The sequence below is a fragment of the Balaenoptera physalus genome, assembly GCF_965194825.1.
Source record: "Balaenoptera physalus genome assembly, chromosome: 11".
NCBI lineage: Eukaryota > Metazoa > Chordata > Mammalia > Artiodactyla > Balaenopteridae > Balaenoptera > Balaenoptera physalus.
The window spans coordinates 44,884,491-44,908,001 of record NC_138896.1 but is presented as its reverse complement, the minus strand read 5'-3'; the positions used below and the strand labels follow the sequence as shown (position 1 = coordinate 44,908,001).

The 23,511-nt window shown below is 39.5% G+C and overlaps 1 protein-coding gene across 2 annotated transcripts; it reads left to right on the top strand.

Annotated features, from left to right (window-relative positions):
- Positions 1 to 417: 417 nt before the first annotated feature.
- Positions 418 to 23,264, top strand: RAB23 (RAB23, member RAS oncogene family). Of its 2 annotated transcripts, none has more exons than XM_082414362.1 (7): positions 418 to 687; positions 6,215 to 6,434; positions 9,033 to 9,118; positions 15,054 to 15,210; positions 16,986 to 17,068; positions 17,873 to 17,965; positions 19,894 to 23,264. In XM_082414362.1, exons 2-7 carry the CDS (start codon positions 6,280 to 6,282, stop codon positions 20,031 to 20,033), a joined length of 714 nt encoding a protein of 237 aa, XP_082270488.1. In that variant the 5' UTR covers positions 418 to 687; positions 6,215 to 6,279; the 3' UTR covers positions 20,034 to 23,264. The 2 variants fall into 2 exon arrangements, with proteins under 2 accessions (XP_082270488.1, XP_082270487.1); XM_082414361.1 differs by lacking the exon at positions 418 to 687 and adding an exon at positions 1,058 to 1,266.
- Positions 23,265 to 23,511: the final 247 nt, after the last annotated feature.

Sequence of the window (23,511 nt, the reverse complement as noted above, 5' to 3'; positions counted from 1 at the left end):
AACTTTAGCAAAGTTTAGGTTGCTTTGGGGGCCAACTTTTGGATTTCTGTTTGCTTCTCTGAATTATTAAGCATCGCAGACTTGCACTTGGTCCAGTCACAGAGTACGGACCGAGTGCATTTTCGACTTTGCTCCAGTTTTGCTCACTCCGCCACTTGGATGTCCTCCGGTCAAGACTATAAGGTGTGCATCCAGGGCGGGCACGTCCTGTGAGGACTCTGAAAGCTGACCACTGGGTAAAGCGAAGCGTTTGCGGCCCTTCCTCGGCAGCGTCCTCTCCCGCCACCTCCTGGAACCCCACCAGCCCCAGCTGCCTCACAGGGAACGCCGCGCCCCTCAGCCTCAGCCAGCTCGGGGGCGGGGCAGCGGGGCGAGGCCGGCGGCGCGCGCGTGCGCACTGAAAGTCCGGCGCATGCTCAGAGTGCTCGGCGTCCGCAGCTGAGGGGAGGCGAGTCTCCCGCGCCCTACCCTCCGCGGCGGGGCCGCAGCGATCTGCTGGTTCCGATTCCTTCTGCCAATAAAGTTCCTGAAAAAAAATCACAGTCATTCTTAAAAGAGCAAAAGAGGGCGCGAGCCGGCCGGAGGCCCTGCCGGGGGGCTGGCGCACCGGGCGGCGGAGACGGCGGTTACACCGCGACCAGGAGGAGCGGTCGCGCCGGGCGGCGGGCGGCGGGCGGCGCGGGGACGGTGAGTAGCGGCTCGCGCCCGGGGCGGCTGGCCGCACTCATCGCCCTCGACCGGGTCTGGCTGCGGAGGACCCGCCCGTCCCCGCGGCCCGGGATGTGCCCACCGGGGGCCGGACAGGGTCTCGGCGGGGGCCTCCAGGCCGGGCGCCCCTCCCCGGCCCGGCCGCCGCGCGCGCACTTCGAGTGCGGGGCCCGGGTCCCCGCGGCAGGCGGTGGGCGCAACCCCCGGCGCCCCCTCCCCTCCCCGCGCCCCCGCCTCCCTGGGGTGGCCCTCGGGCGGGGAGATGCAGCGGGGCGGTGGGGACGGGGCATTAGGTGTGGGTTGGGGCTGGCGGGGAAAGGGCCCAAGCCCCACCCTGGCTTCCAGACCCCGTCCTAGGCGGCGGGCCCCTTCTCTGCCTGCGGCCCCACCCAGCCCCGGTGTTGCTCGGGTTCCGCTCGAATATGAATGAGCCTGACTACGCGGTCTCCTTGACACTGGCTACCGCAGAGTCACTTCACTCGGGGATCCCAGTGGCAGTACAGTCAGAAAAGGGCTGTCTACTTCTCCAGGTTTTATGTAACTCCTTACATCTTCTAGGTAACTTCATTGAACTTGAGAAGTTTTTCAGTGTTTTTATAATCATACCTGTGCTGAAGTACAGGCTGTGATGAAAAAGCCACCCTTTTGATCAGTGAGTTAACTCATCCTTTACTTTTCTAATGTATTGGACGGCTGTTGGTTGGCAAAATCTTTAACATTAAACTTGGAAAAAGAACACATGTAAAGTGTTACTGTCAAGCTTTTAAAGTATTGTAGTCAGAATTATGCTTACTTTCTAAGAATTTAATTGTTTTGGTATTGTTCTTTAAGGCTGTAGAGTAGTGGCTGATAATCACAGGAGTCAGACTGCCTGTGTTAAAATCTGATTCCACTTACTTTTCTTTACATTTTATTATTTTAAAAATTATTATATGGTAAAATTGACTTTGTTGGGGGGTGTGCAGTTCTGTGAATTTTAGATATATGTAACCACCATAACAGTTAGAATTTAGAACAGTTCTGTCACCTCCAAAACATTCATGCTATCCTCTCCCTTACCCCAACCCCTAGCAATTACTGATCTTTTCCAGAATGTCATAGAAATGGAATCATGCAACATGTAGCCTTCTTTCACTCAGCATAATGCCTTTGAGATTCCTTCGAGTTGTCGGATGTATCAACAGTTTATTCTTTTTTATTGCTGAGTAGTATTCTATTAGATGGATGTGCTCCCAATGAAGGACATTTGGATCGCTTCCAGTTTTTGGTGATTATGACTATAGCTACTATAAACATTGCTATACAGGTTTTTGTGTGAACATAAGTTTTCATTTCTCTAGGGTACTGCTAAGATTGGGATTACAGGATCATATAAAGTATGTTTAACTTTGTAAGACACCGTCACACTGATTTCCAGAGTGGGTCTATCATTTTGCATTCTCACCAGCAACATGTGAGAGTTCCAGTTGCTCCACCTCCTCTCTTAGCACTTTGTATTGTCGGTTTTTTAATTTAGCCATTCTAATAGGCATGTAGTGGTATCTCGTGGTCTTAATGTGTCTTTAACTAATGGCTAAAGATGCTGAATATCTTTTCATGTACTTAATTGGCATATATAATCTTGGGTGAGTATCTGGCCAAGACTTTTGCCTATTTTTAAATTCAGTAGTTTCTTTGTTATGTTGAGTTTTGAGGGTTCTCTATATGTTCTGGATACAAGTTGTTAGATATGTTTTGCAAAAGTTTCTTGCAGTCTATAGCTTCTTTTCATTGTTTTAACAGTGTCTTTCACAGAGCTAATGTTTTTAATTTTGATGAAATCTAATTTATCCATATTTCCTTTTGTACATCTTTTGGTAGCATGTCTAAGAACTTTGCCTAATCCCAGGTCAAGAAGATTTTCATCTTCTAGATATTATAGTTTTATATTTAGATCTATAATCTATTTAAAATTATTTATATAAGGTGTAAGATTTAGGGGAAGGTTTACTTTTTTGCATATGAATGTCCAGTTGTTCCATCACCATTTGTTGAAAAGACTGTCTTTTCTCCATTTAATAGTTTTGCACCTTTGTCAAAAATCAATTGGCTGTATTTGTGTGGCTCTGTTTTGGCCCTCTGTTGTGTTCCATTGATTTCTGTATCTTTCTCTTTGCCAGTATCAAACTTTCTTGATGGATGTAGTTTTATAGTGTCTTAAAATTGGGTAGCATGATCTTCTCCAACTTTATTCTTTTTCAAAATTGTTTTAGCTATGCTAGTTCATTTGCCTTTCCATAAGAAGTTTAGAATCAGCTTGTCTCTAACTACGAAATATTCTGCTGGTACTTTGGAATTATATCAAACCGTAGATCAATTTGGGGAGAATTGCTATTTTTACTTTGTTGAATCTTTCAATCTATGAACATGATATATCTTTCCATTTATTTCTTTGTTTCTTTAGTGTTTTGTAGTTTTCAGTATACAGATCCTGTACATGTTTTGTTAGATTTATGCCAAAATATTTCATTTTGGGAGGAAACTATTGTAAATATCATTTAAAAAATTTTTGGCTTCAAATTGTACATTGTTAGGATATTAGAAATACAGTTGAGTGTTGTGTGTTGCTCTTGTATCCTGTGTCCTTGCTAAACTCACTTATTAGTTGCAGGATTGTTTGTTTGAGTCCTTGGAGTTTTCTAGATAGACAGTCATGTCATCTGTGAATAGAGATAGTTTTTTCCCTAGTCTATAAGCGTTTTATGTATTTTAGTTGCCCGTTTCTCTGGCTAGGCCTAATGATAAATAGGAGTAATGGGAGTGGACATCCTTACCTTGTTCTCAGTCTAAGGGGGAATTCAGTCTGTCTTTCAGAATTAAGTGTGATGTTAGCTGTAGATTTTTTTTTTTTAATAGATGCCCTTTATCAGGTTGAAGAAGTCCTCTTCTGTTTCTAGTTTGCTGAGAGTTTTTTTCACAAATGGATGTTGATGTGGTTTTTCTTCTTTACCCTGTTAATATGGTGGATTACACTGATTGATTTTTGAGTATTGAACCAGCCTTGCATTCCCAAATAAAGCCCATTTGGTCCCGGTTATTCTTTTTATATATTGCTGGATGCGATTTACTAATATTTTGTTGAGGATTTTTGCATTTGTGTTCATGAGGGGTTATTTGTCTAGTTTTCTTTTTTGTACTGTCTTGGTGTGGTGCTGGTATCAAGATAATGCTGGCTTTATAAAATAAGTTAGGGAGTGTTTTCTCCTCTTCTGTATTCTGGGGGAGAGTATGTATCATTCTTGAAAAGTTTGTTAGAATTCTCCAGTGAAATCACCTGAGCCTGGAGAGTTCTTTTTGAGTTTTTAAAGTTATAAATTCAATTTTCCTAATGGTTATATCAATTTCATTGATTTCTGCTCTTTATTATTCCCATCCTTTTGCTTGCTTTGGGTTTATTTTGCGATTCTTTTTCTAGTTTTTTGAGGTGGGGTCTTAGATTATTGATTTGTGACTTTTCTTCTTTTCTAAGGTAAGCATTTAGTGCCATAAATTTTCCCTCTCAGCAGTATGTTAGCTGTGTCCCATAAATTTTGACATATTATATTTTCATTTTAATTCAATTCAGTTATTTTTAAAATTTCTCTTGAGCTTCTTCTTTGGCCCATGGGTTGTTGAGAAATCTGTGTTTTTAATTTCCAAATGTTTGGAGATTTTCCTGTGTTCTTTCCATTACTGATTTCTAGTTTGATTTCATTGTGGTCCCTTTATTTTGCTTTTGTTGAGGGTTGTTTGATGGCCTAGAATATGTTCTATCTTGGTATATGTTCAGTGGGTGCTTGAAGTATATTCTGCTGTTGTTGCGTGGACAGCTCTATAAATGTTGATTGGATTCTGATAGTTTTCTGTTTTTAGAATTTCGTTTTGTTTTATTGTGTTTTATAGTGTTTTTGAGTATCTCTTTGTGTAACTTGTTTAGCTGCATAGGTAATTTATCACAGTCTGTTGGTGTCAACATTTTACCAGTTCAAGTGAAGTAAAGAAACCTTACCTCCCTTTTGTCCTCTTCCATGTATAATTTTTTTTTTTTTTTTTTGGCTGTGCCAGGTCTTAGTTGCAGCATGTGGGATCTTTGTTGCAGCATGCAGGATCTTTTTTTAGTTGCAGCATGCGGGCTCGTGGCATGCAGGATCTAGTTCCCTGACCAGGGATCGAACCCGGGCCCCCTGCATTGGGAGCACAGAGTCTTAACCACTAGACCACCAGGGAAGTCCCCTCTTCCACATATAATTACTTGTCTTAAATGTTTTTTCTACATATATTGAAAACCGTATTGAACAGTATTATAATTTTTCTTTCAACTGTCAAATGTAACGTAGAACATTTAAGAGAAGTCTGCTATATTTACCCATATTTTTGCTTCTGTCATCTTCTTTCTCTTGTTCCAATACTTTTTGTTGTTTTAATCATTTAATTATGTCTGAAGTGAAGACCTAAAACCTGTACTTTAGCAAGTGCTCCTAGATGCTTCTTATAATCGTGCGAGTTTGTGAAGCATTAGGGACAATTACTGAGACTCCATTAGGGGCAAAGAAAGGAATGTTCTTCACATTTCAGACATGTTTTGTGTAGTGGTTGTATAAATGGATTTTTGGTTAAGGTAGCTGGAATATAATAGCTAAGTAGGCAGGAACTTAACTAGTAATCTTAAGAAGAAATATGAAGAAGTTGGCTTTCTGTTCTTTTCAGTCTAAAATGCAGACAGTACACATTCTGTTACTTTCATTATATGAGTAACTGTAACTAGTCTGAAACTAATGAAAACAATGCATGGTATAAGATGATGTGTAGAGGATCCATTGTAATCTAAACACTAAAGCACTGTAACTAAGAGCCCGATGCTATCACGTGGTTGCATAGCATTATACAAAACCCTTCCTTAGGGTGCTGTTCTAGGGACATTAATTATTACCTGTGAGGATGAAGAGCAGTTTCCTTAGATTTTGTATTTGTTGCCCATTTGGTGGTAACTATCCATGGAGGATTTATTATGGTATAGGAAACTACCATTTTTTTGAACGCTTAACTTTCACTGTGCTAAGTGCTTTGTATCTATCACTGATTAACAATCCTGTGAGGTAAATATCCTCAGGAAACTGAAGCTTCAAGAGGTTAAGCAATAACTTCACTAAGAGCACAGAACCAGTAGTAAATAGCAACTAGTAAGTCAGGCCTCGACTCTTAACGCCCATACTCTAGCCTCAGTGAAAGGTGGAACTATGTAGTCTAGGCATTTATTGGTACCTGGAAGTCATACATTCTGCTGTTGTTAAGGATGCAAAAGTGAATGGTATTATTGTCTCTCTTTTCAAAGAATTTACATTATCTGAACAGGGTGGGGAGAGGGCCTTCATCACGGAAAAAAATTCTTGCAATTCATTATGATTATTTCTTGATAAAACAATTATAGCTTGTTTTATTTTATATAGTTTTTATGTCATGAAAAAATAATTTTCATTTTAAACCACAGATTTGAGAGAGAAGATCGGATCACCTGGAATTAAATTTGGCACAGAAACCTTTTCAACTCCAAAAATGTTGGAGGAAGATATGGAAGTGGCCATAAAGATGGTGGTTGTAGGGAATGGTGCAGTTGGAAAATCAAGTATGATTCAGCGGTATTGCAAAGGCATTTTTACAAAAGACTACAAGAAAACCATCGGAGTTGATTTTTTGGAGCGACAGATACAGTATGTACTTGGCCGTTTTATCCTCTCGGTTTTGATTTGTGACCTGTGTCCAAGAGTTTGCTCAGAATAATAGTAACTGAGTACAATACAATCCAAGGCTAGGCCTCTAGTGGCAGCGGGTTTTCAGTTATTCACTCCTTTGTGTGTCTTTGCCTTCTTTTTTCCCCCTCCCCCATCTCTTCCCTTCCTCTCTCATTTTTTATTCTTTTTTTCCTACACTTCTCCCTTCTCTCTTTTTCTATCTTACATCTGTTTTATATTTATTGGTGGCACCCTGGGTACTTCTTAAACACAAACTGACGCTTGATTCTACTGAGATTTCTGTCCACTATTTTATTTGGAAGGAAAGTTACCTGTCTCGCAGAATAATTTTCATCTCTTATATTATGGGATCTGTTTGTGTAAAATGTCTCTTCTCTTTTTAAAACTGGGCATATAGAAGTTAGAGAATTAATAATTTGTTTTTACTTTAAAGAAATAAGAGAAAGATTTGAGAGGATTAAATACTCCTGGGAAAAGGAAATCCAACTGAATTCTAAAACACATCAAAGTAACACTTTTTGTCATTAGTCCTGAGAACTTTTAAGGATGTTTTAAATTGTAGGCGACAAACTCAAATGTATCACAAAGAAATAAGAAACATTAAACAAGTCTGATTTAACTATCCCAGACACTAGCATCAAAGATAATTGTGTTCATTGTTTTAAAGATTGTTGAATTTATAATCTGTATTCTGTTACCCTCTTTTTAAAAATACTTCTCTATTTGCTTCCTTTCTTAGGTATTTTAAGGGGATTCATTTTAAATCTTGATGATGTTTATTTTTTGCACTTGCTATCTGGACCAAATTAATATTTTAAGTATACAGTTGACCCTTATTATTCATATATTCCATATTTATAGTTTAAGTGTGCAGTTACTTCTCATTATTTGTGGATTTCATATTTGCAAATTCACTGCTTGCTAAAATTTATTTGTAACCCCAGACTCAGTACTCCCAGTACTCTGGTGGTCATTTGTGGACATGCACAGAGCAGCAAAAAATTTGAGTCATTTATACAGACACGTCCGGCTGAGGTTGAACAAGGCGACCCTCTGCGTTTTTGTTTCATCTCTCATACCGTACGTGAGTGGCCTTTTCATGTTCTGTTTTTGTGCCACATTTTTGTGCTTTTTGTTGGTAGTTTCGCTGTTTAAAATGGCCCCAAGCCTAGAGCTGAAGTGCCCTCTGGTGAGCTGTGACATGCCTTATGGAGAAAACACATGTATTAGATAAGCTTCGTTCAGGCACCAGTTATAGTACTGTTGGCCATGGGTTCAATGTTAATGAATCAACAGTGTATATTAAATAAGGTGTGTTTAAACAGAACAATGCAAAAAACAAGGTTATATATTGATCAGTTGATGAAATTGTAACCAGGGGCTCACAAGCACCTCGCCCGCCTGCTATTTTCCCTCAGAGGAATGGTTCAGGATTTGCTAATTCATTGTTGGCAGTGACTCTGTAGAACAGAACCACTGGCTGCGAATAAGGCAACAGGTGTGACAGAACAGAGTTAATTTGGGGGTTAAAGGACAACCAAGTGGTAAGCTGCTTCTTTACTTTCTTACTATTCTAGCCCCATTAGAATAAGGTAGCAGGAGGAGGGCAAGCACTGACCTAAGGGAACCCTTTCCCAGGACAGCTGACCCTGGGTGTCCAGGATCCCACAGGCACTCAGTCCCTTGTATAAAATGGCATAGTATTTGCATTTAACCTACACACGTGCTCCCATAGACTTTCAGTCATCTCCAGATTACTTATAATATCTAATATAATGTAAATACTGTGTAAATAGTTGCCAGGCACACAGTAAATTCAAGTTCTGCTTTTTGGAACTTTCTAGAATTTTTTTCCCAAATATTTTCTATCTTCAGTTGGTTGAATTCTCAGGCGTGGACCCCTCGGATGCTAGTCTTAGAGCCACCACTATCTGTGACTGTGGTTGAAGGAAAAAACATGACAGATGAATCCAAATCGTGTAAAATTACAGCTTTAGTGGAGTGTCTTTCACCCTTTACTCGCACTGTTGGTAATGGTATCAGCATTTAAAAGCACTCAGACTTTTTCAGAGTGAAACCAGCAATGTAGTTGTTTTTTAAAAATAAATAAATAAATTTATTTATTTATTTGTTTGTTTGTTTATTTTTGGCTGCGTTGGGTCTTTGTTGCTGTACACGGGTTTTCTCTAGTTGTGGCGAGCAGGGGCTACTCTTTGTTGCAGTGCGCGGGCTTCTCATTGCGGTCACTTCTCTTGTTGTGGAGCACGGACTCTAGGTGCACAGGCTTCAGTAGTTGTGGCACATGGGCTCAGTAGTTGTGGCTCACAGGCTCTAGAGCGCAGTCTCAGTAGTTGTGGCACACGGGCTTAGTTGTTCTGCGGCATGTGGGATCTTCCCGGATCAGGACTCGAACCCGTGTCCCCTGCATAGGCAAGTGGATTCTTAATCACTGCACCACCAGGGAAGCCCAACAATGTAATTTTAATACCTCCAGATTTGAAAAATAAAATACAGACATTTCCTTTGCATATGAAATACATTCATCTCTTGTTTCAGAGTTAATGATGAAGACGTCAGGCTCATGTTATGGGATACAGCAGGTCAAGAGGAGTTTGATGCAATAACAAAGGCCTACTATCGAGGTAAATCATGGGTGTCTTTAGTTTGTTTTGACATATTCTTTTAGCTGAACAAAGAACTTTGCTTTTCTTGTTTCCCATAGAAGGATTTCTCTTTAAGAATATTTAAATTAATTCCAAAGTATTTTTTAAAACCCCAGGCTATTATTCTTCTAAAGATCTTGTTGGGTGGTAAATAATACTCTGTGCTATAGACTGTTTATCTCTGCCTTAGAATTACATGACTCATATAGGCATTCCCAGACCTAATAAGTCAGAAGTTGTGAAAAGTCTCCTCTGACTACAGGGAAATGACTACATAGTCTGAGTGGAAACTAACATAAGAAAAAGTAAAGCCCTGGCAGACAAGATGGCATTTTGTTATGATATTTAATGTGGGTAAAGCCTTCTCTAGGCTATACGAGTTCAGAGAAGTATGACATACATGAAAGGGAAGAGCTACAATGATAGGATCTAAGACTTAAATAAACTGGGGGAAATGCCTCTTTTTACCTACCTAGCTTCCTTCTCTAAATTCTCAGCATAAAACATATGTTCTTTTTGTGTGGAAAAAAATAAGTTGGGTTATTTCTTTTTAAGCTTTTGACAATGTGATGTGGCAGTATTACTTTTTAACTAATATGGTTCTTTTTGGAGAAAATATTATCATTATGTCTCTCTAACTTAAAAGGACAAAACTGTGTGAGTCTACAATTATCTCAAAATAAAGTTTAACTTATAAAAAGACAAAACTGGTCAAATGTCAAAATGATTTGATTCGTATATGAATAAAAAGGAGAAAACGTTGGAACTGTACAGTTAAGTAGCTCATTTGGGTCCCTAATTTAAAGAAAAAGACCAGGTAGCTAAACATATTTTAATACCCACTGCCATAAGACTTTGTTCAACATTATTATCTTCTAATTTTTTTAACTTGACTCATCCAGTTTGTTGCAGACTTCTTGTTTTAACTTGTTAGATGTCCATGAATCATACCGTTTCTCTTTCATATGTTTACAAAAAACATTCTTTGCCAGAAACTAAAAAGAGAGCCCATAATTGTTAGTATTTACATCTTAATTTATATGGGTGATGTTCAAATTTCTTTTCACTTTGTTTCATTTGGACTAAAAGGCTTTAAACAGCATTGAGTTCCCTGTGTTTAACATTTTAACTTAAAGCAATCTTAAGTGTATAAATAGATCTGTTAAAAGTTTTTCTTAAAATGTAACGTTTTTTAGCCAACTATGTTAAAATGGCAAAGAGGGTGGATACTTAGACAGGTCTTAAGCTTCAGCTTTTTCCCTCACATCCCTATTTGAATTAAGGAACAAACAGTGGCAATGTTACATGAATTTGAGAAATGGCATATTGGACTTAATATGCTTTTTTTTTTTTTGAGGTTCTATCAGAGTGCTTTTGGTTGCTGACAGTAGAGAAGCAATTTCAAACCGACTTATTTAGCGTCTGTTGACTTGTTACTGGGAGTAGCTTTCATTTGTGGTTTGTTGGGACTCTAACCTTGCTGATTGTCCTGGCTGGCCGCCTCCCCGTGTGGGGTTCCTCCTCATGCCGATTTTCCTCTTGTCTGCAAGTTTGCTACCATCAGCAGTGCTTTTTGTTCACATTCTTGGGGACCGAGGGTTACTTCCCACAACAGTGGACCAAAAGTCCAGAGCTTTTATCTGATTAGACCACCTTTGACCAGATTACAGTGAGTAGTCAGAGGAAGGTGATTGCCCTAATGGGCTTGGCGCACTTGGGGCTCCCCCAAGGCAGAGGGAAGTTTAGCTGCCTAAACCATAGGCTACTGTACAGAGGGGGAGAGGTGTTCTTGGGGACGGGGCACTGGATGGCGGCTAGGCACCAGGTAATATCTGCTAGTAGTATAGATTCAGATGACGATATAATAAAATAAAGAGTAGGAAGAAAAGGTAAGGTGGGCAGAATGAGTTGAGATAGAGATTTAGTGAAAGAAACACTATGCCTTATAAAATTATGACCTACTGACTTATGTCCTAAAAATGTATTATTCAAGATGCATAAAAATTATATTTAAAAAAGAAAAAATTTATTGTAATTCATTTAAAAGACCTATTACAGCAAGACCATTGCTCCAAGGCATCATTATGTTCTTAGAATGCTGGCTTAATTGTACAGTGAGACATGTGGAAACATGATCTCCTTATCAGTAGGTTAGAACAGAGCACAGATCATATTAGGAAGCCTTTGGGAGCCCAGATGACTCCTGTTAAACCCTTAAGAAAGTCCATCCTAGGCAGCAGAAACCGTACTTAGTACAGAAAGTTACATACAACATGAAGTAGATTTTTATTACAGTTTTTTACTGTGACTTGGTTCTCAGAAAAAAAATGCTTCTAAGTATATGTAAATTAGGTTATGGACTTGAGACCTATTATTTGAGATCATGCACATAAGTAGAAGGAAACCCTTATTTTCTTAAAAAATAATTTTTTTTCACAAATATAAATGAATATAAATTGTTGGAAATGAAATAGCTCTGGACAAGAAGCTAGTTATAAGTTATAATTATAAATGCAAGAATTAAGGAACAACAGAATTAGACTATGCAAGTCTGAGGTTTGTTTTGAAATTATGTGAGCATGGAATCTGTGACAGATTGGTTCATTGAATAATTTATGTGCTTTAGACTGTATAGAATGTCAGAAAGAATAAGGAACAGCATTTTAAATCCTGAGTAGTATCTATAATAGTATTTTTAAAGCCTTTGCCAGTGTACGCTAGAGCAGTGTTTCTTAAACTTGACTGTGTACAGGAATCCCCTGGGGAGCTCATTAAAATGCAAACTGAATTCTGTAGATCTGTGGGTGGCTCTGAGAGTCTGCATTTCTACAGCCTCCCAGGTGACACTGATGCTGCTGTCAGCCACACTCAGGACCAGCCTACAGACGATCTTGTAGGATCTGTCAGTGATTTGAGGATAGAATTACTCTCTGCACATTATGTGTCTTGGAGAGTATTTTCTGAATTGCATTAAAATATAGTGACTTCTTTGGAATGATCTTATTAAGGAGGAGTAAATACTTGCTACTGGTGATCTTATCATTGACACCAAAAATTTATTCAGAGCTCTGTATTTCTGATGCATGGACAAGTGAGGTAGTTTATTAACTGTTAGCAGTGATCCATTTATGGGTGACTTACTGTTATCTATGATAATGAAGAAACTTTTCCAATGGTGCAATTTTTAGGGTAGGTAGTATTGAAGGAAGATTGAATAGTAGGAAAATAAAGGTCTTTGTAAAATATATGGGTAGAAAACACTAGCTGCCTTTCAATATTAACAACAGAGAAATTGAAACAACTTTCCCGAAGATGGCTGGTACTAACACAGAGCTAGAGGTCCAAGGAAGAAAAAGAAGGGAGAGCAGTGTGGGGTCATTTTAATTTATTTTATTATTTTTTTAGGGTCATTTTACACCTTCCCCCACACTCACACACACACAGCTGGGTGGGTGTGGGATGTAGAAGTGAGAGTCCAGGGAAAGAAGGGAGAACTGTGCATAAAGGGTGCAGTAATGAGCCAGTTACTACTGCGGGTGGGGAGACGCGCCTCAGGGTGACCCCACCCCAGGGAAGCTGAGGTTTTTATCCCCCCTCACCCCTCCCCAGGCATCCAGTCCCCTTAGGGGGTGTGCTAGAGCACCCCTGGCAGAAGAGCAGAGCGCCCCCTGCAGCCCGTGCTGGAGGGTCGGGGCGGGGAACACACAGGGCACCTGTGGGGAGGGGGCACCGTGCTCACCTCCCTGGTGGCTTAACTGAATCCAGGTCCCTCCTCCTCCTCCTCAGAGGGCACTACGGCCCATCCTGCCCAGTGTGGTCTCTCCACCCAGTCCCCCACTAAATAATTTTGGGTTTTGTGGACAGACTTTTTCTTTTATCCTTTGATCCTTGATTTTTCAAACAAAATTGTGCTTCTCTTAGTTAATCATTCTTACTGCCCATATGTCTGGCACCATCTGCTTAGTTTTTTTGGTTGTTTGTTAGTTGTTTTTGTTTTGTTTTTTTTAACATCTTCTCTAATAAGTGTTTTTTTGTGTGTCTGAAACCTTGTATACTTGGAAATACCTTATTGGACCCTCAAATTTAAATGACACTTGACTGATATCAAATTCTAGGTTTAAAGCTAACAATTTTATAACAAGAAAGTTTGTGTTTTTTTTTAAGATTTTTGTTTGTTTGTTTTGATGTGGACCGTGTTTTAAAGCCTTTATTGAATTTGTTACAATAGTGCTTCTGTTTTATGTTTTTGGTTTTTTGGCCCCGAGGTATGTGGGATTACTTAGCTCCCCGACCAGGGATCGAATCCACACCCCCTGCATTGGAAGGCGGAGTCTTAACCACTGGACCACCAGGGAGGTCCCCAAAAAACAGTTTCTTAAAGTATGATTAAATAATGTTTTATTTGTAGTTTAAGTAAATGTTAGAGTTCAAGTAAATATAAATTTGTTGTCCAATATGCTAGTGTGATCTCTTCAGTTTTACTTCTCCTTCAGTTCTGAGCAAGTCTCAGGCTGTGTCTGTCAATCTGTCTGTCCCCCACCCCTCAGTTTTGCATAATTAATTTATTCTTTGGTCCAAAGCCTGCTCTAGAGGAGAGAAGCCTCTGCTTTTACAGTCATAGTGAACTGCTGGTTTTTTCCTTCAGTAATTGTTCTTTGGGTTTCTGCCATATTCCCTCAGGTGATAAACAAACCGTTTTTGGCCCTAGAGTGTCTTAGGTAGCCCAGGTATGTGTGTCTTGAGTCTTACTAGGAAACTCTTACACCTGGGGTATCTGTAAGGAAGGAGTAGCAGTGAGGAACCCTCTTGACTCCAGGATGATTTTCTCTTCTCACCTGTTTTTGTCACTCTGCTGCCTGATTCAACAGCAAATCATTGGTAAAAACCCTCTTACAGAAGGTTGATGCTTATTTTTAAAATGAGATATTATCAACCTAATGTGATAGTTGATAGTTAAAATATTGTCAGTGAGTATGGTATGGGAATTATGCAGTTAAAGAGAATGAAAAACTAAATTAAACTCTTTTCCTCTCTACTATATATAAATATTTTACTCTTGGCACTGGTTCCTAAATTACATTCTTTAGCATTGCTGGTATTCTGCTACTAAAATAAAATAATATAGATTTTTTTTAAAAAGTAAATAGAATGAGAAAATTATGATTTTTTTTCTCATAGACTTTTCTTAAATCTGTGCCAAAAGAAATTAAGAAGCAGGTGACAGATATTAACGAGAAGAACTCAGCAACTCTGTCATTCATGCCTAGTTTACTGTTCTCTCTGGCTTTTACAGTATTATTAAATATATCAGTATTTTGTGGTGTTCCACAAGGAATGTGTATAATTTTGAGGGTACTTTGGCACTTGCACAAATTTGAGAACCACTGTTCTTGGTAAAAATTGGTTCTTTGAATTAGAAAATAGAGTTTATATGTTAAAAAATAGGGCTTCCCTGGTGGCACAGTGGTTAAGAATCCACCTGCCAATGCAGGAGACACGGGTTCGAGTCCTGGTCTGGGAAGATCCCACATGCCACGGAGCAACTAAGCCCCCGTGCCACAACTACTGAGCCTGAGCTCTAGAGCCCGCCAGCCACGGCTACTGAGCCCGCGTGCCACAACTACTAAGTCTAGAGCCCATGCTCTGCAACAAGAGAAGCCACTGAAATGAGAAGTCCGTGCACCACAGTGAAGAGTAGCCCCTGCACACTGCAACTAGAGAAAAGCCCGCGCAACAACGAACACTCAACACATCCAAAAATAAAATAAATTAAATTTTTTTTTAAAAAAGTGCTACAAAGATGAGTTCAACATTTATTTACATAAAAATTGTTTTGAATACGTAAAAGTTTCCTTCACCCTGCATAGGATTGTTTCATTAATGTAAATAACATTTTTATTTTGTGAACTTACAGGAGCCCAGGCTTGTGTGCTTGTATTTTCCACCACAGACAGGGAATCTTTTGAAGCGATTTCCAGTTGGAGAGAGAAGGTGGTGGCTGAAGTTGGAGATATACCAACTGTACTTGTACAAAACAAGATCGATCTCCTTGATGACTCTTGTATAAAGAAGTAAGGTGGCTGCTGTTGAGGGGGTGGCTGTAATTCTGTAAAGCTAAAACCTATTTTAGTTTTTGCATACACTTAAAAAATTTAGGAAAGTTTTTAAAAAGACTGCCTTATACTTAAAAATTTCTGTGAGCTATTGTGTGATTGGTTTGGGTTAAAAAACGTTCACACTGAATCAGAAGTAAAGAAAATTAAAGGAGTACATTTTGAAAGCCCTTTTAGAATTCCAGGTCCTTGCAGCTCAAATCCAACTCCTCATGTGAAGTCAAATCTAGACAGAGTAAGAATGTTAAGAGAAACATCCCGGAACTTCCCTGGTGGCACAGTGGTTAAGAATCCACCTGCCAGTGCAGGGGACATGCATTCAATCCCTGGTCCGGGAAGATCCCACATGCTGCGGAGCAGCTAAGCCCGTGCGCCACAACTACTGAGCCTGCGCTCTAGGGCCCACGAGCCACAACTACTGAAGCCCGCATGTCTAGAGCCCATGCTCTGCCACAAAGAGAAGCCACCTCAATGAGAAGCCCGCGCACCGCAATGAAGAGTAGCCCCCGCTCACCTCAACTAGAGAAAGCTCGCGTGCAGCAGCAAAGACCCAACGCAGCCAAAAATAAATAAATGAGTAAATTTAAAAAGGAAGACATCCCTAGATGTTTTAATATCTAGCATAAGTGTGTTGATGAGTTTAAATAGGTAAGCAGTTCAGATTCATATTGTTTTATATACCCAGAACCATTATGCTCATATTTGGGAACAGAGTTTGGCATCCAGATAATTTCTCTGTATAAGTATTTGTTTACTGCATTATTAACGTTTTGCTGGCTTTGAAAATACTTACTTGGTTTTTACCTTATTTTTTTATAAGTTCTTGTATTAGTTGTCTGTTGCCGTATAACAGATTAGCCCAAAACTTAGTAGTTTAAAACAACAAACATTTATTATGTCACAGTTTTTGTGGGTCAGGAATTTGGGAGTGGCTTAGCTGGGTGGCTTGGTTCTGGGTTTTCATGAGGTTGCTGTCAATATGTTGCCAGGGCCTGTGGTCACAGGAAGGCTTTTGACTGGGGCTGGGGGGCGTCTGCTTCCGGGCTGGCACCCTCTCTTGGCCATGGGCAGGTGGCCTCTCCTTCGGGCTGTGAGTGTCCTCAGCGTGTGGCAGCCGCTTCCCCAGGCACGTGACCCCAGAGGGGGCAAGGCGGAAACCTCAGTGCCTCTTATAGGAGTCTCAAAGTCACACGCCATCACTTATGTATGTCATTGATGACAGAGACCAACTTGATTACAGTTGGGGCGGGGGGGAGGCGTGTGGTAGAATCATTGGGAAATATTTTAGAGAATTGGGAGTCATAATGAAACTAAAATTAGGAGTCCACTGTTCTAGACACATCAATATACTAACTTTGGCTTTGGCAGCAAAATAGTTTTGTAGCCAATAAGAGTAAAATAGGTAATGCAGTATAAGACTTTCAGAGTGTAATTAAATTCAAGTGTTTTTAATAACCAAAGTATATAAAGTATTATATAAAGAAAAGTGACATTTAGTCATTTTAAGGCTAGAGTAAGTGACTTTACAGAAAAGTGTCTTGCAGTTACAGTGAGATGGCTGGTGTTTACCCCCCCAAGAGCAGTGATGACTGAAAACCCTGCTCAAGCACTGAGTGTAGCTCTCAAGGGTTCTGGAAGGGCTGACCGCCGTCCTCAGGCTGTATGCAGTAAATGTAATAAAACAAGCTCTCGGAAAGTACCTTTACATGCATTTTTTTCAAATTGATGTGTAGTGAGGAAGCTGAGGCACTGGCAAAAAAGTTGAAGCTGAGATTCTACAGGACTTCAGTGAAGGAGGATCTGAACGTGACGGAAGGTAAAGTGCCTTCTTAACAGTTAACAGCAGGAAGTTTGTTTATTCTTCTTATGCCTTTTCTTTTTGTTGTTTAGAAATCGTATTTGTAACGAGAATAGAATTTTCTCTTTGCCATGTATCATTAAGTAAAGTTTAAAGGCTGATGCTGCTCTGAGTTTGAGTCCTTGATTATTTACTAATGTCTTTGAACAGCTGTTACTCTACAGCAAAACTCCGGTGGGCTTTTGTTTTGTTTTTTATCTTTAAAAATACAACTGGCTATGTGTGTGCGTGTATGTGTGTGTGTTTTTCAAGCGTACCTTCTGAAATTGCTGCGTTAGAACCCCACAGCGGTGGACACCCCACTGGGTAGCTACAGTGACCCTAACTTGTTTAATAGTGTTTCCTAGTTTAAGAAAGTGAGATTAGAGAAAGATGGTGGTTATTCTTCTCATTCTGGAATTGCTGCTCATTTTACTAGATTGCAGCTCAGCTGTTGCTCCAGTGTCCCCTGAATAGTGCTTTACAGCTAAAGAAAGAGTCTTTTTAAGACTGAGTCAGTTTAGTGTTGCTGAATATTAGTCTACAAGTAATATTTTATTTCTTGACTAATAAAATGCCGCTATATATTTATTAGTATTACCATTGTAATTAGGTATTACTCAGATAATTTTTAGAAGTTGAATTTTTTCAACTAGATTGTATACTTCTAATTTTAAATTTGTTTTGTAAGTATAAATATTATAGTAAGTGATGTGAAAGAACAGGTTTTACGTGCATAATTACACTGACCTGGCAAGGTTTTTGGTTTTGTTTTCATTCCAGTTTTTAAATATTTGGCTGAAAAATATCTTCAAAAGCTTAAACAACAAATAGCTGAGGATCCTGAATCAATGCATTCAAGTAGTAACAAAATTGGTAAGTACCCAGGAAGTTTTAGCCCCATGTTTACCTGGTAAATTTATTTTCCATTCATTATTATCATATTTACTGGTTTTTTAAAAAATACAGTATGCTCATTTCTTTAAGAAATGTGACTGGAAAGCGTGAGATGAGTGATTATTAAATTTAGTAGTATCAGCTCTCATTAAAGGTATATTGAGTTAAAAGATTTTTTAACTGATGAATTTTCTAAAGGTCTGTCCTTTTTGAACACTTGTTTCTCTGACACTTGCACCATCTCCACACCTTTCCCCTTTCCTGCCACCTTGCGGAGCACCCATCCTGATTTTTAACGTGAGATGCCAGCAGAGTTTAGTATTTCCTGGAGAACAGGAAGCACCTGTCCGTGTCTTACTTTTGGCCATGGCTTCTGGGAGGATGGGCACCGGTCCTTTGTCCTAAGGACCTCCTGCCTGCACCCCACTCCTCACTACACACACAAACACACACACACACACACACAGCATTTTCTTGGCCTGTTTTAACTTTTCTTACTTTGCCCTTTTTATTGCATATGTTCCTACTGTCAGACACCTCACATGCTCTGAGAAACGACAGGGCAGTTGTGATAAGCCGCTGTCTGGTCTGGTCTCCTGGGCCCACCCTGTCTCCTTCCAGTCTGCTGATTAAAGCCCTTTGATAGATTCTGGTTGTGGAACACATTCAATGCAGGCTCTCTTCATCCCAGCATTTAAAGACAGTTTGGTCCATCCTTCCTGTGCGGCCTCATGCCCCACTTTTGTAATGTACCCTGTTTATGGTTCCACCACAGGGCCCGCTGTTTCTTGAGCCTGCCTAGGGCTGTCTTACTTATCCCTTTGCTCATTTTGGCTCTTCCATTAAGAATGGCCTCCCCTTCCCACCTTCCGTTGAGAACTGTGCATCCCTCAAGGTCTATGGAGAAGGCTCTCGGCTATCTGTCTGGCTGAAGCACAGCCTTCACTTCTCTTAAATGAACAGAGACCTGAGTGCAGGGCATTGCCAGGGGTCCAGTCCCTCCATGTAGTTTGTCCTTTCTTATGAATTAGATGTGGTTGACCCTTCCTATACCATCTGTGGGATCTTGTCTCTTTTGTGACACTTAACATAGAGTGTCCTGTAGCATCACTGCCTGTTTGTAGTGCCTCACCTCACTCATCAGCTTCTTGGGGGCAGGAATCAGTCTTAGTAGTCTTTGTGTCGCTCATAGTGTCTCTGGCCCAGAGTCTTGTGTATCGTGGACGATAAATAGCCCATAAACTGGAGATTACATTTTAGAACCAACATTGTTCAAAATGAAAACTCTAACAGTTGAAAGTTTTTCTTTAGTTCATCCCTTTTGTCTGCTCACCACTTTGAGTATCTGCAGACCATTTTGCTGTTGTTTTAGCCTGGATAGGAACATCTGACATCACTACTGGCTCTTACATACGCAGTATCTTTATCAACATGACATATCACAAATTCTGTTGTTAACTACAGGCAGATACTGTTGAGGAAGTTCTATGATGTAAAATTAGTAAGTGAAGTTATTAAAATTATCATATTTACAGATTCCAAATTTCAAAAATAGATTGTTAGTGAAAAGAGTGTGTAGAGAAGCACACAAAGGGAGGAAAGAAGACCATATGTGCACTTCAGCCTACATGTGTGTACAACATCACTGCAGGGATGCGTGGGAACTCTAAACACGTGTGCCTTAGGCGAGGGGCTGGGGTGAGTGAGAGACTTCACTGTGACCCCTTTGGTTCCCTTTGAACTTTGAACCCTGTGTATTGGCTATTAAATGAAATGAAAACAAAAGCTTAAAATTGTAAATACTTGCATATGTTGCTGATTTGCTAAGAAGCTGGGTGCACAGTCTGCAGTAGGTGACCCTGAGGCCCGTTAGTGTTAACCTCTGTGTTTTCCCTCAACTTATCCAGGTGTCTTTAGCACGTCTGCTGGGAGTCACTTGGGTCAGAATTCAAGTACCCTTAATGGTGGAGATGTCATCAACCTCAGGCCCAACAGACAGAGGACCAAGAAAAACCGAAATCCTTTTAGCAGCTGTAGCATACCCTAAAACGCTTCAGGGAGGAAGAAATGAATTATATTGTGCAGTAAGATACATCCAGCTGTCACGGTATGTTACACAGTTTTTTCGCAGACTTTGCACCTAATGGCTCTCTGAAAGCTGACAGACTTAAACAGATAGCACTGTTCTGCAGTGCTTTTCAGAATGGAGCAAGATCTCTGGTGGAAAAATTACTGCCCTCTGGACTTATTTTAATTTTTTTACATTAGACGAAGCTTCTCCTGTTTTTGAAGGAATGCTATAAGAAACATCAAAAACAGGTTTTGCTGAATTTGAAATGCTGGAAAACGTAAATGAAATGCCTAAATATACTGGTACAGATTTTAATATTATGGGTCAAGGAAAGGTAGCCAACCGTTCTTTCTCTGAAATTGGTCATCTGGCTTTTCTAGGAAGTAGTATTGAATCTGAATACTGAAAAGAATAATATTGAAAGGCGAACCCTAATCTTGCCAGACTGCATTAGTGTGTACTTTGGCAATGTTACTTGTGCAATATCTGTAGATGTGGAATGTGGAGGTACGTGCGCACGCAGATCCCTGGTTCTGGAGTAAACAGAAGGTGTGTGCAGTGTTTAAGGAAACAGACTCTAACTCATTCATTCATGAAACCATTTACACATTTATGTGTATGTTATAAGTTTCTATTTTCAAATGAGAAATTCTAGACAGATATTTTGCAAAATGAGCTCAGATTTAAAAAATGCTTTTGTGCCAAAAATACCATACCTAATTTTCAGTGCTTTACCAGAATTTATACTGTTGATAATCTCTTTTAAAAGCAGTTTTCCTCTCTGACAGGGTAGATGAAAGAGTGTCTTAGTGCTAGAGCCCCTCCCAGGTGGCACTGGTTGCGTGCGGAATCTTTTCATGTCCCTGCACATGCGTGGTGGGCTCGAGCTGGCGGCTGCAGGACCCCCACCCTGTGCAGCGTGGCCGCCCTGTACCCAGTGCCTTTTGCTGTTGACAACACGATTCTGAACTTTTAGGATTATGCTAACAATTTTTTTAAATACACAAGAGGTGATCTTTTGTCTTAAACCACATTACGGATTTTATAATGCCCTGCAACTCTAAAGCATCTTTTTGTTTACACATTTTTTGTATGGTATTTTGAGATAATCATTTAAAAATTTCTGTAAACTTCAGTTTGTATAGCACTTTCTCAAGAGCTCTGTCAGCACCAAATACAAAATAATTTCTTTTTAATAAGTGATTTTAACATGTAATCATGTGGCAGAGCATACATTTTGTGACTTGGGACAGTAGCTTTCCAACTCAGATAATTAATTGCATGAACTCTGGTAAAACTGATTATCATTCATCAATGACTTGTTTTTAACCCCTTGCAATACCTGGTTTTTACAGGATTTAAATATATGTAAAAATAACTTTTCTTGGAAAATGTGTCACAAAGTCATTTTTCATTATTTCTACTAAATGCATAATGTTTTATATATTCCTTTTGTATGTTTTCTCTCTCTCTCGTTCTTTTTTTTTTTAAGTCTTCCATCTGCACCACCCTCATCCCCTGTCCAGATTAATGTTGAAAACATACTAGAATTTTGTAGGGCATGTCTTTTAAGTGGTCAGGAGTGAAGATTTGCTTTTCATAATATTGAAATAATCTGGCATTATCTATCTCAAAGTAATATGTTTATTTTTATGTCACCAGTTGTCACCACTCCCATTGCTGGCAGTGGGATAGGTGTTGGGGAAAAACTCTGTTCCTAACAATGGGTACCCGCTAGTGATTCCCTTTTCTACTCTCTGGAAATACAGTCCCTTTAATTTTTGCACAAAATATATTTTGCATCAAATAGTCTTTAGTAGCAGAAAAATCACATTATATAAAATGTTGTAGTTCTATTTCACATGAATTAAATGTGTGTGGGTGAAAGTTTGTTATTTTTCTATATTAAAAAAAATCTGATGATGGTTGCAGTTCCCCTGATATTTGTAATATAATTTTATGTACTTAGTTTTGTCCTTTTTTTTTAAAACAAGAACTGAAGAGAGATCTTTGTTACACATTTGAATTTTTAATTTGCAATTCTGTATTTTACCTAACCATAATTAGTCATTTTAAATAATTAAGTAGGCCTGAAAATCAGCCACAAGTGATATGTTAAATACTTTCTCAATTCTAAAAACCTTCAAAATTGACATTATATTCTTTCACCTTGAGGCCTTTAATTCTTTTAAATAACTTAACTACTAATTTCTAATGAACCGTGGATGCTGAAGAAATACTAAGACCCCGGGACGTTGTGCATTTGTGCAGTAATAGCTTTCCTCTGTCGTGGCTCATTTTCGGCTGTGGCGTGGCTGCCGTGTCTCAGAGTCCTCCGGATTCCTTTTCCTCTTTCAGTCTGCCTCTCGAATTGATAGCGTACAGAATAGGCTACATAAGGCGATATAATTAAATAAAACCAGGCTAAATGGTTTCCTTTTTATCTGCCCAGAGTTGACAGCACTCATGTACTTCTTCAAAATAAAGTAAAACTAACACTATCAGAAGAGCCCCTCCCCATTGTGGCCGCAGTCCTGTGCTGTCTGGGTGCCTCAGACGCTGGCAGCGCAGTGCTTGGGAAGAACTCACTGATGGGCTCCACTGTGTCCAGGGCTCCAGGGCTGGGGTCTCCTCTGGAGATCCTGGGATGGGGAAGTGGCCTCAGGACCTGACATCCCAACTTAAAGGGAACTACTTTAATGTAAAATATTGTTAATTTTTCCCCTCCTTTTTAAAACCTTTGAAATAGTTACTGGTAACTTGCTAAAGTGCTCTCGTTACTGTATCACTGGGGTATCTGTTTCTCTGAAAACAAAATGAACTGACAGGTGAAAATCTGTCCCACACTGCAGTCATATAATGAACAGAGAAAGTCTGGGCTGATGTGGAGTGAACAGGAAGGGGAGGATTTCCAGATGCTGACGGTCTTTGGGAACGTGAGAAAAACTTGGTTGTCTGCTGAATTTTCAAACAGCTGATAAAGAAAAAGATGGCACAAAAAGAAAATCTTCTATCTCACAGTGAACCTAGTGATAGCAAATTAGTCTGACAAATCAAGAGGCTTTTGCCAGTTATCAGTGAGAATTAATGTTTCCCATGAAAGAATAGATTTAAATAAGGTGAACTTGGGCTGGCATCAAAACTATCATGAATGTCCTCAGATTGTAATTGCTTTTTATGAAGAGACATATAAAAATATAAAACCAATCTGCAGCTTGACTTGTTTTTTTTCTTGCAGTGTGAAAGAATACCTATCTTTTAATGAAAATTGAATGTGGTATATTCATTCTGAAGTAGTATTTGGGGAAGCTGAAGTTTTTGTGTATCAGTAGCACTAGTTATTTTGAACAAATAAAAGTGTTCTATAGTTGCTGCATTTATCACAGATAAAAGAATAATCAATCAATACACTGGTCAATCTTGTTAGTGAACAAAATGCAATCTAAATTAAGGT

Bases quoted from the DNA above. Each gene is read 5' to 3' on its own strand.
- RAB23 (XM_082414361.1), top strand. From the start codon at position 1,131: ATGAATGAGCCTGACTACGCGGTCTCCTTGACACTGGCTACCGCAGAG. The intron at 6,435-9,032 runs GTATGTACTTGG...CTCTTGTTTCAG, and splicing joins TTTTTGGAGCGACAGATACA to AGTTAATGATGAAGACGTCA. The intron at 17,069-17,872 runs GTAAAGTGCCTT...TTTTCATTCCAG, and splicing joins GGATCTGAACGTGACGGAAG to TTTTTAAATATTTGGCTGAA.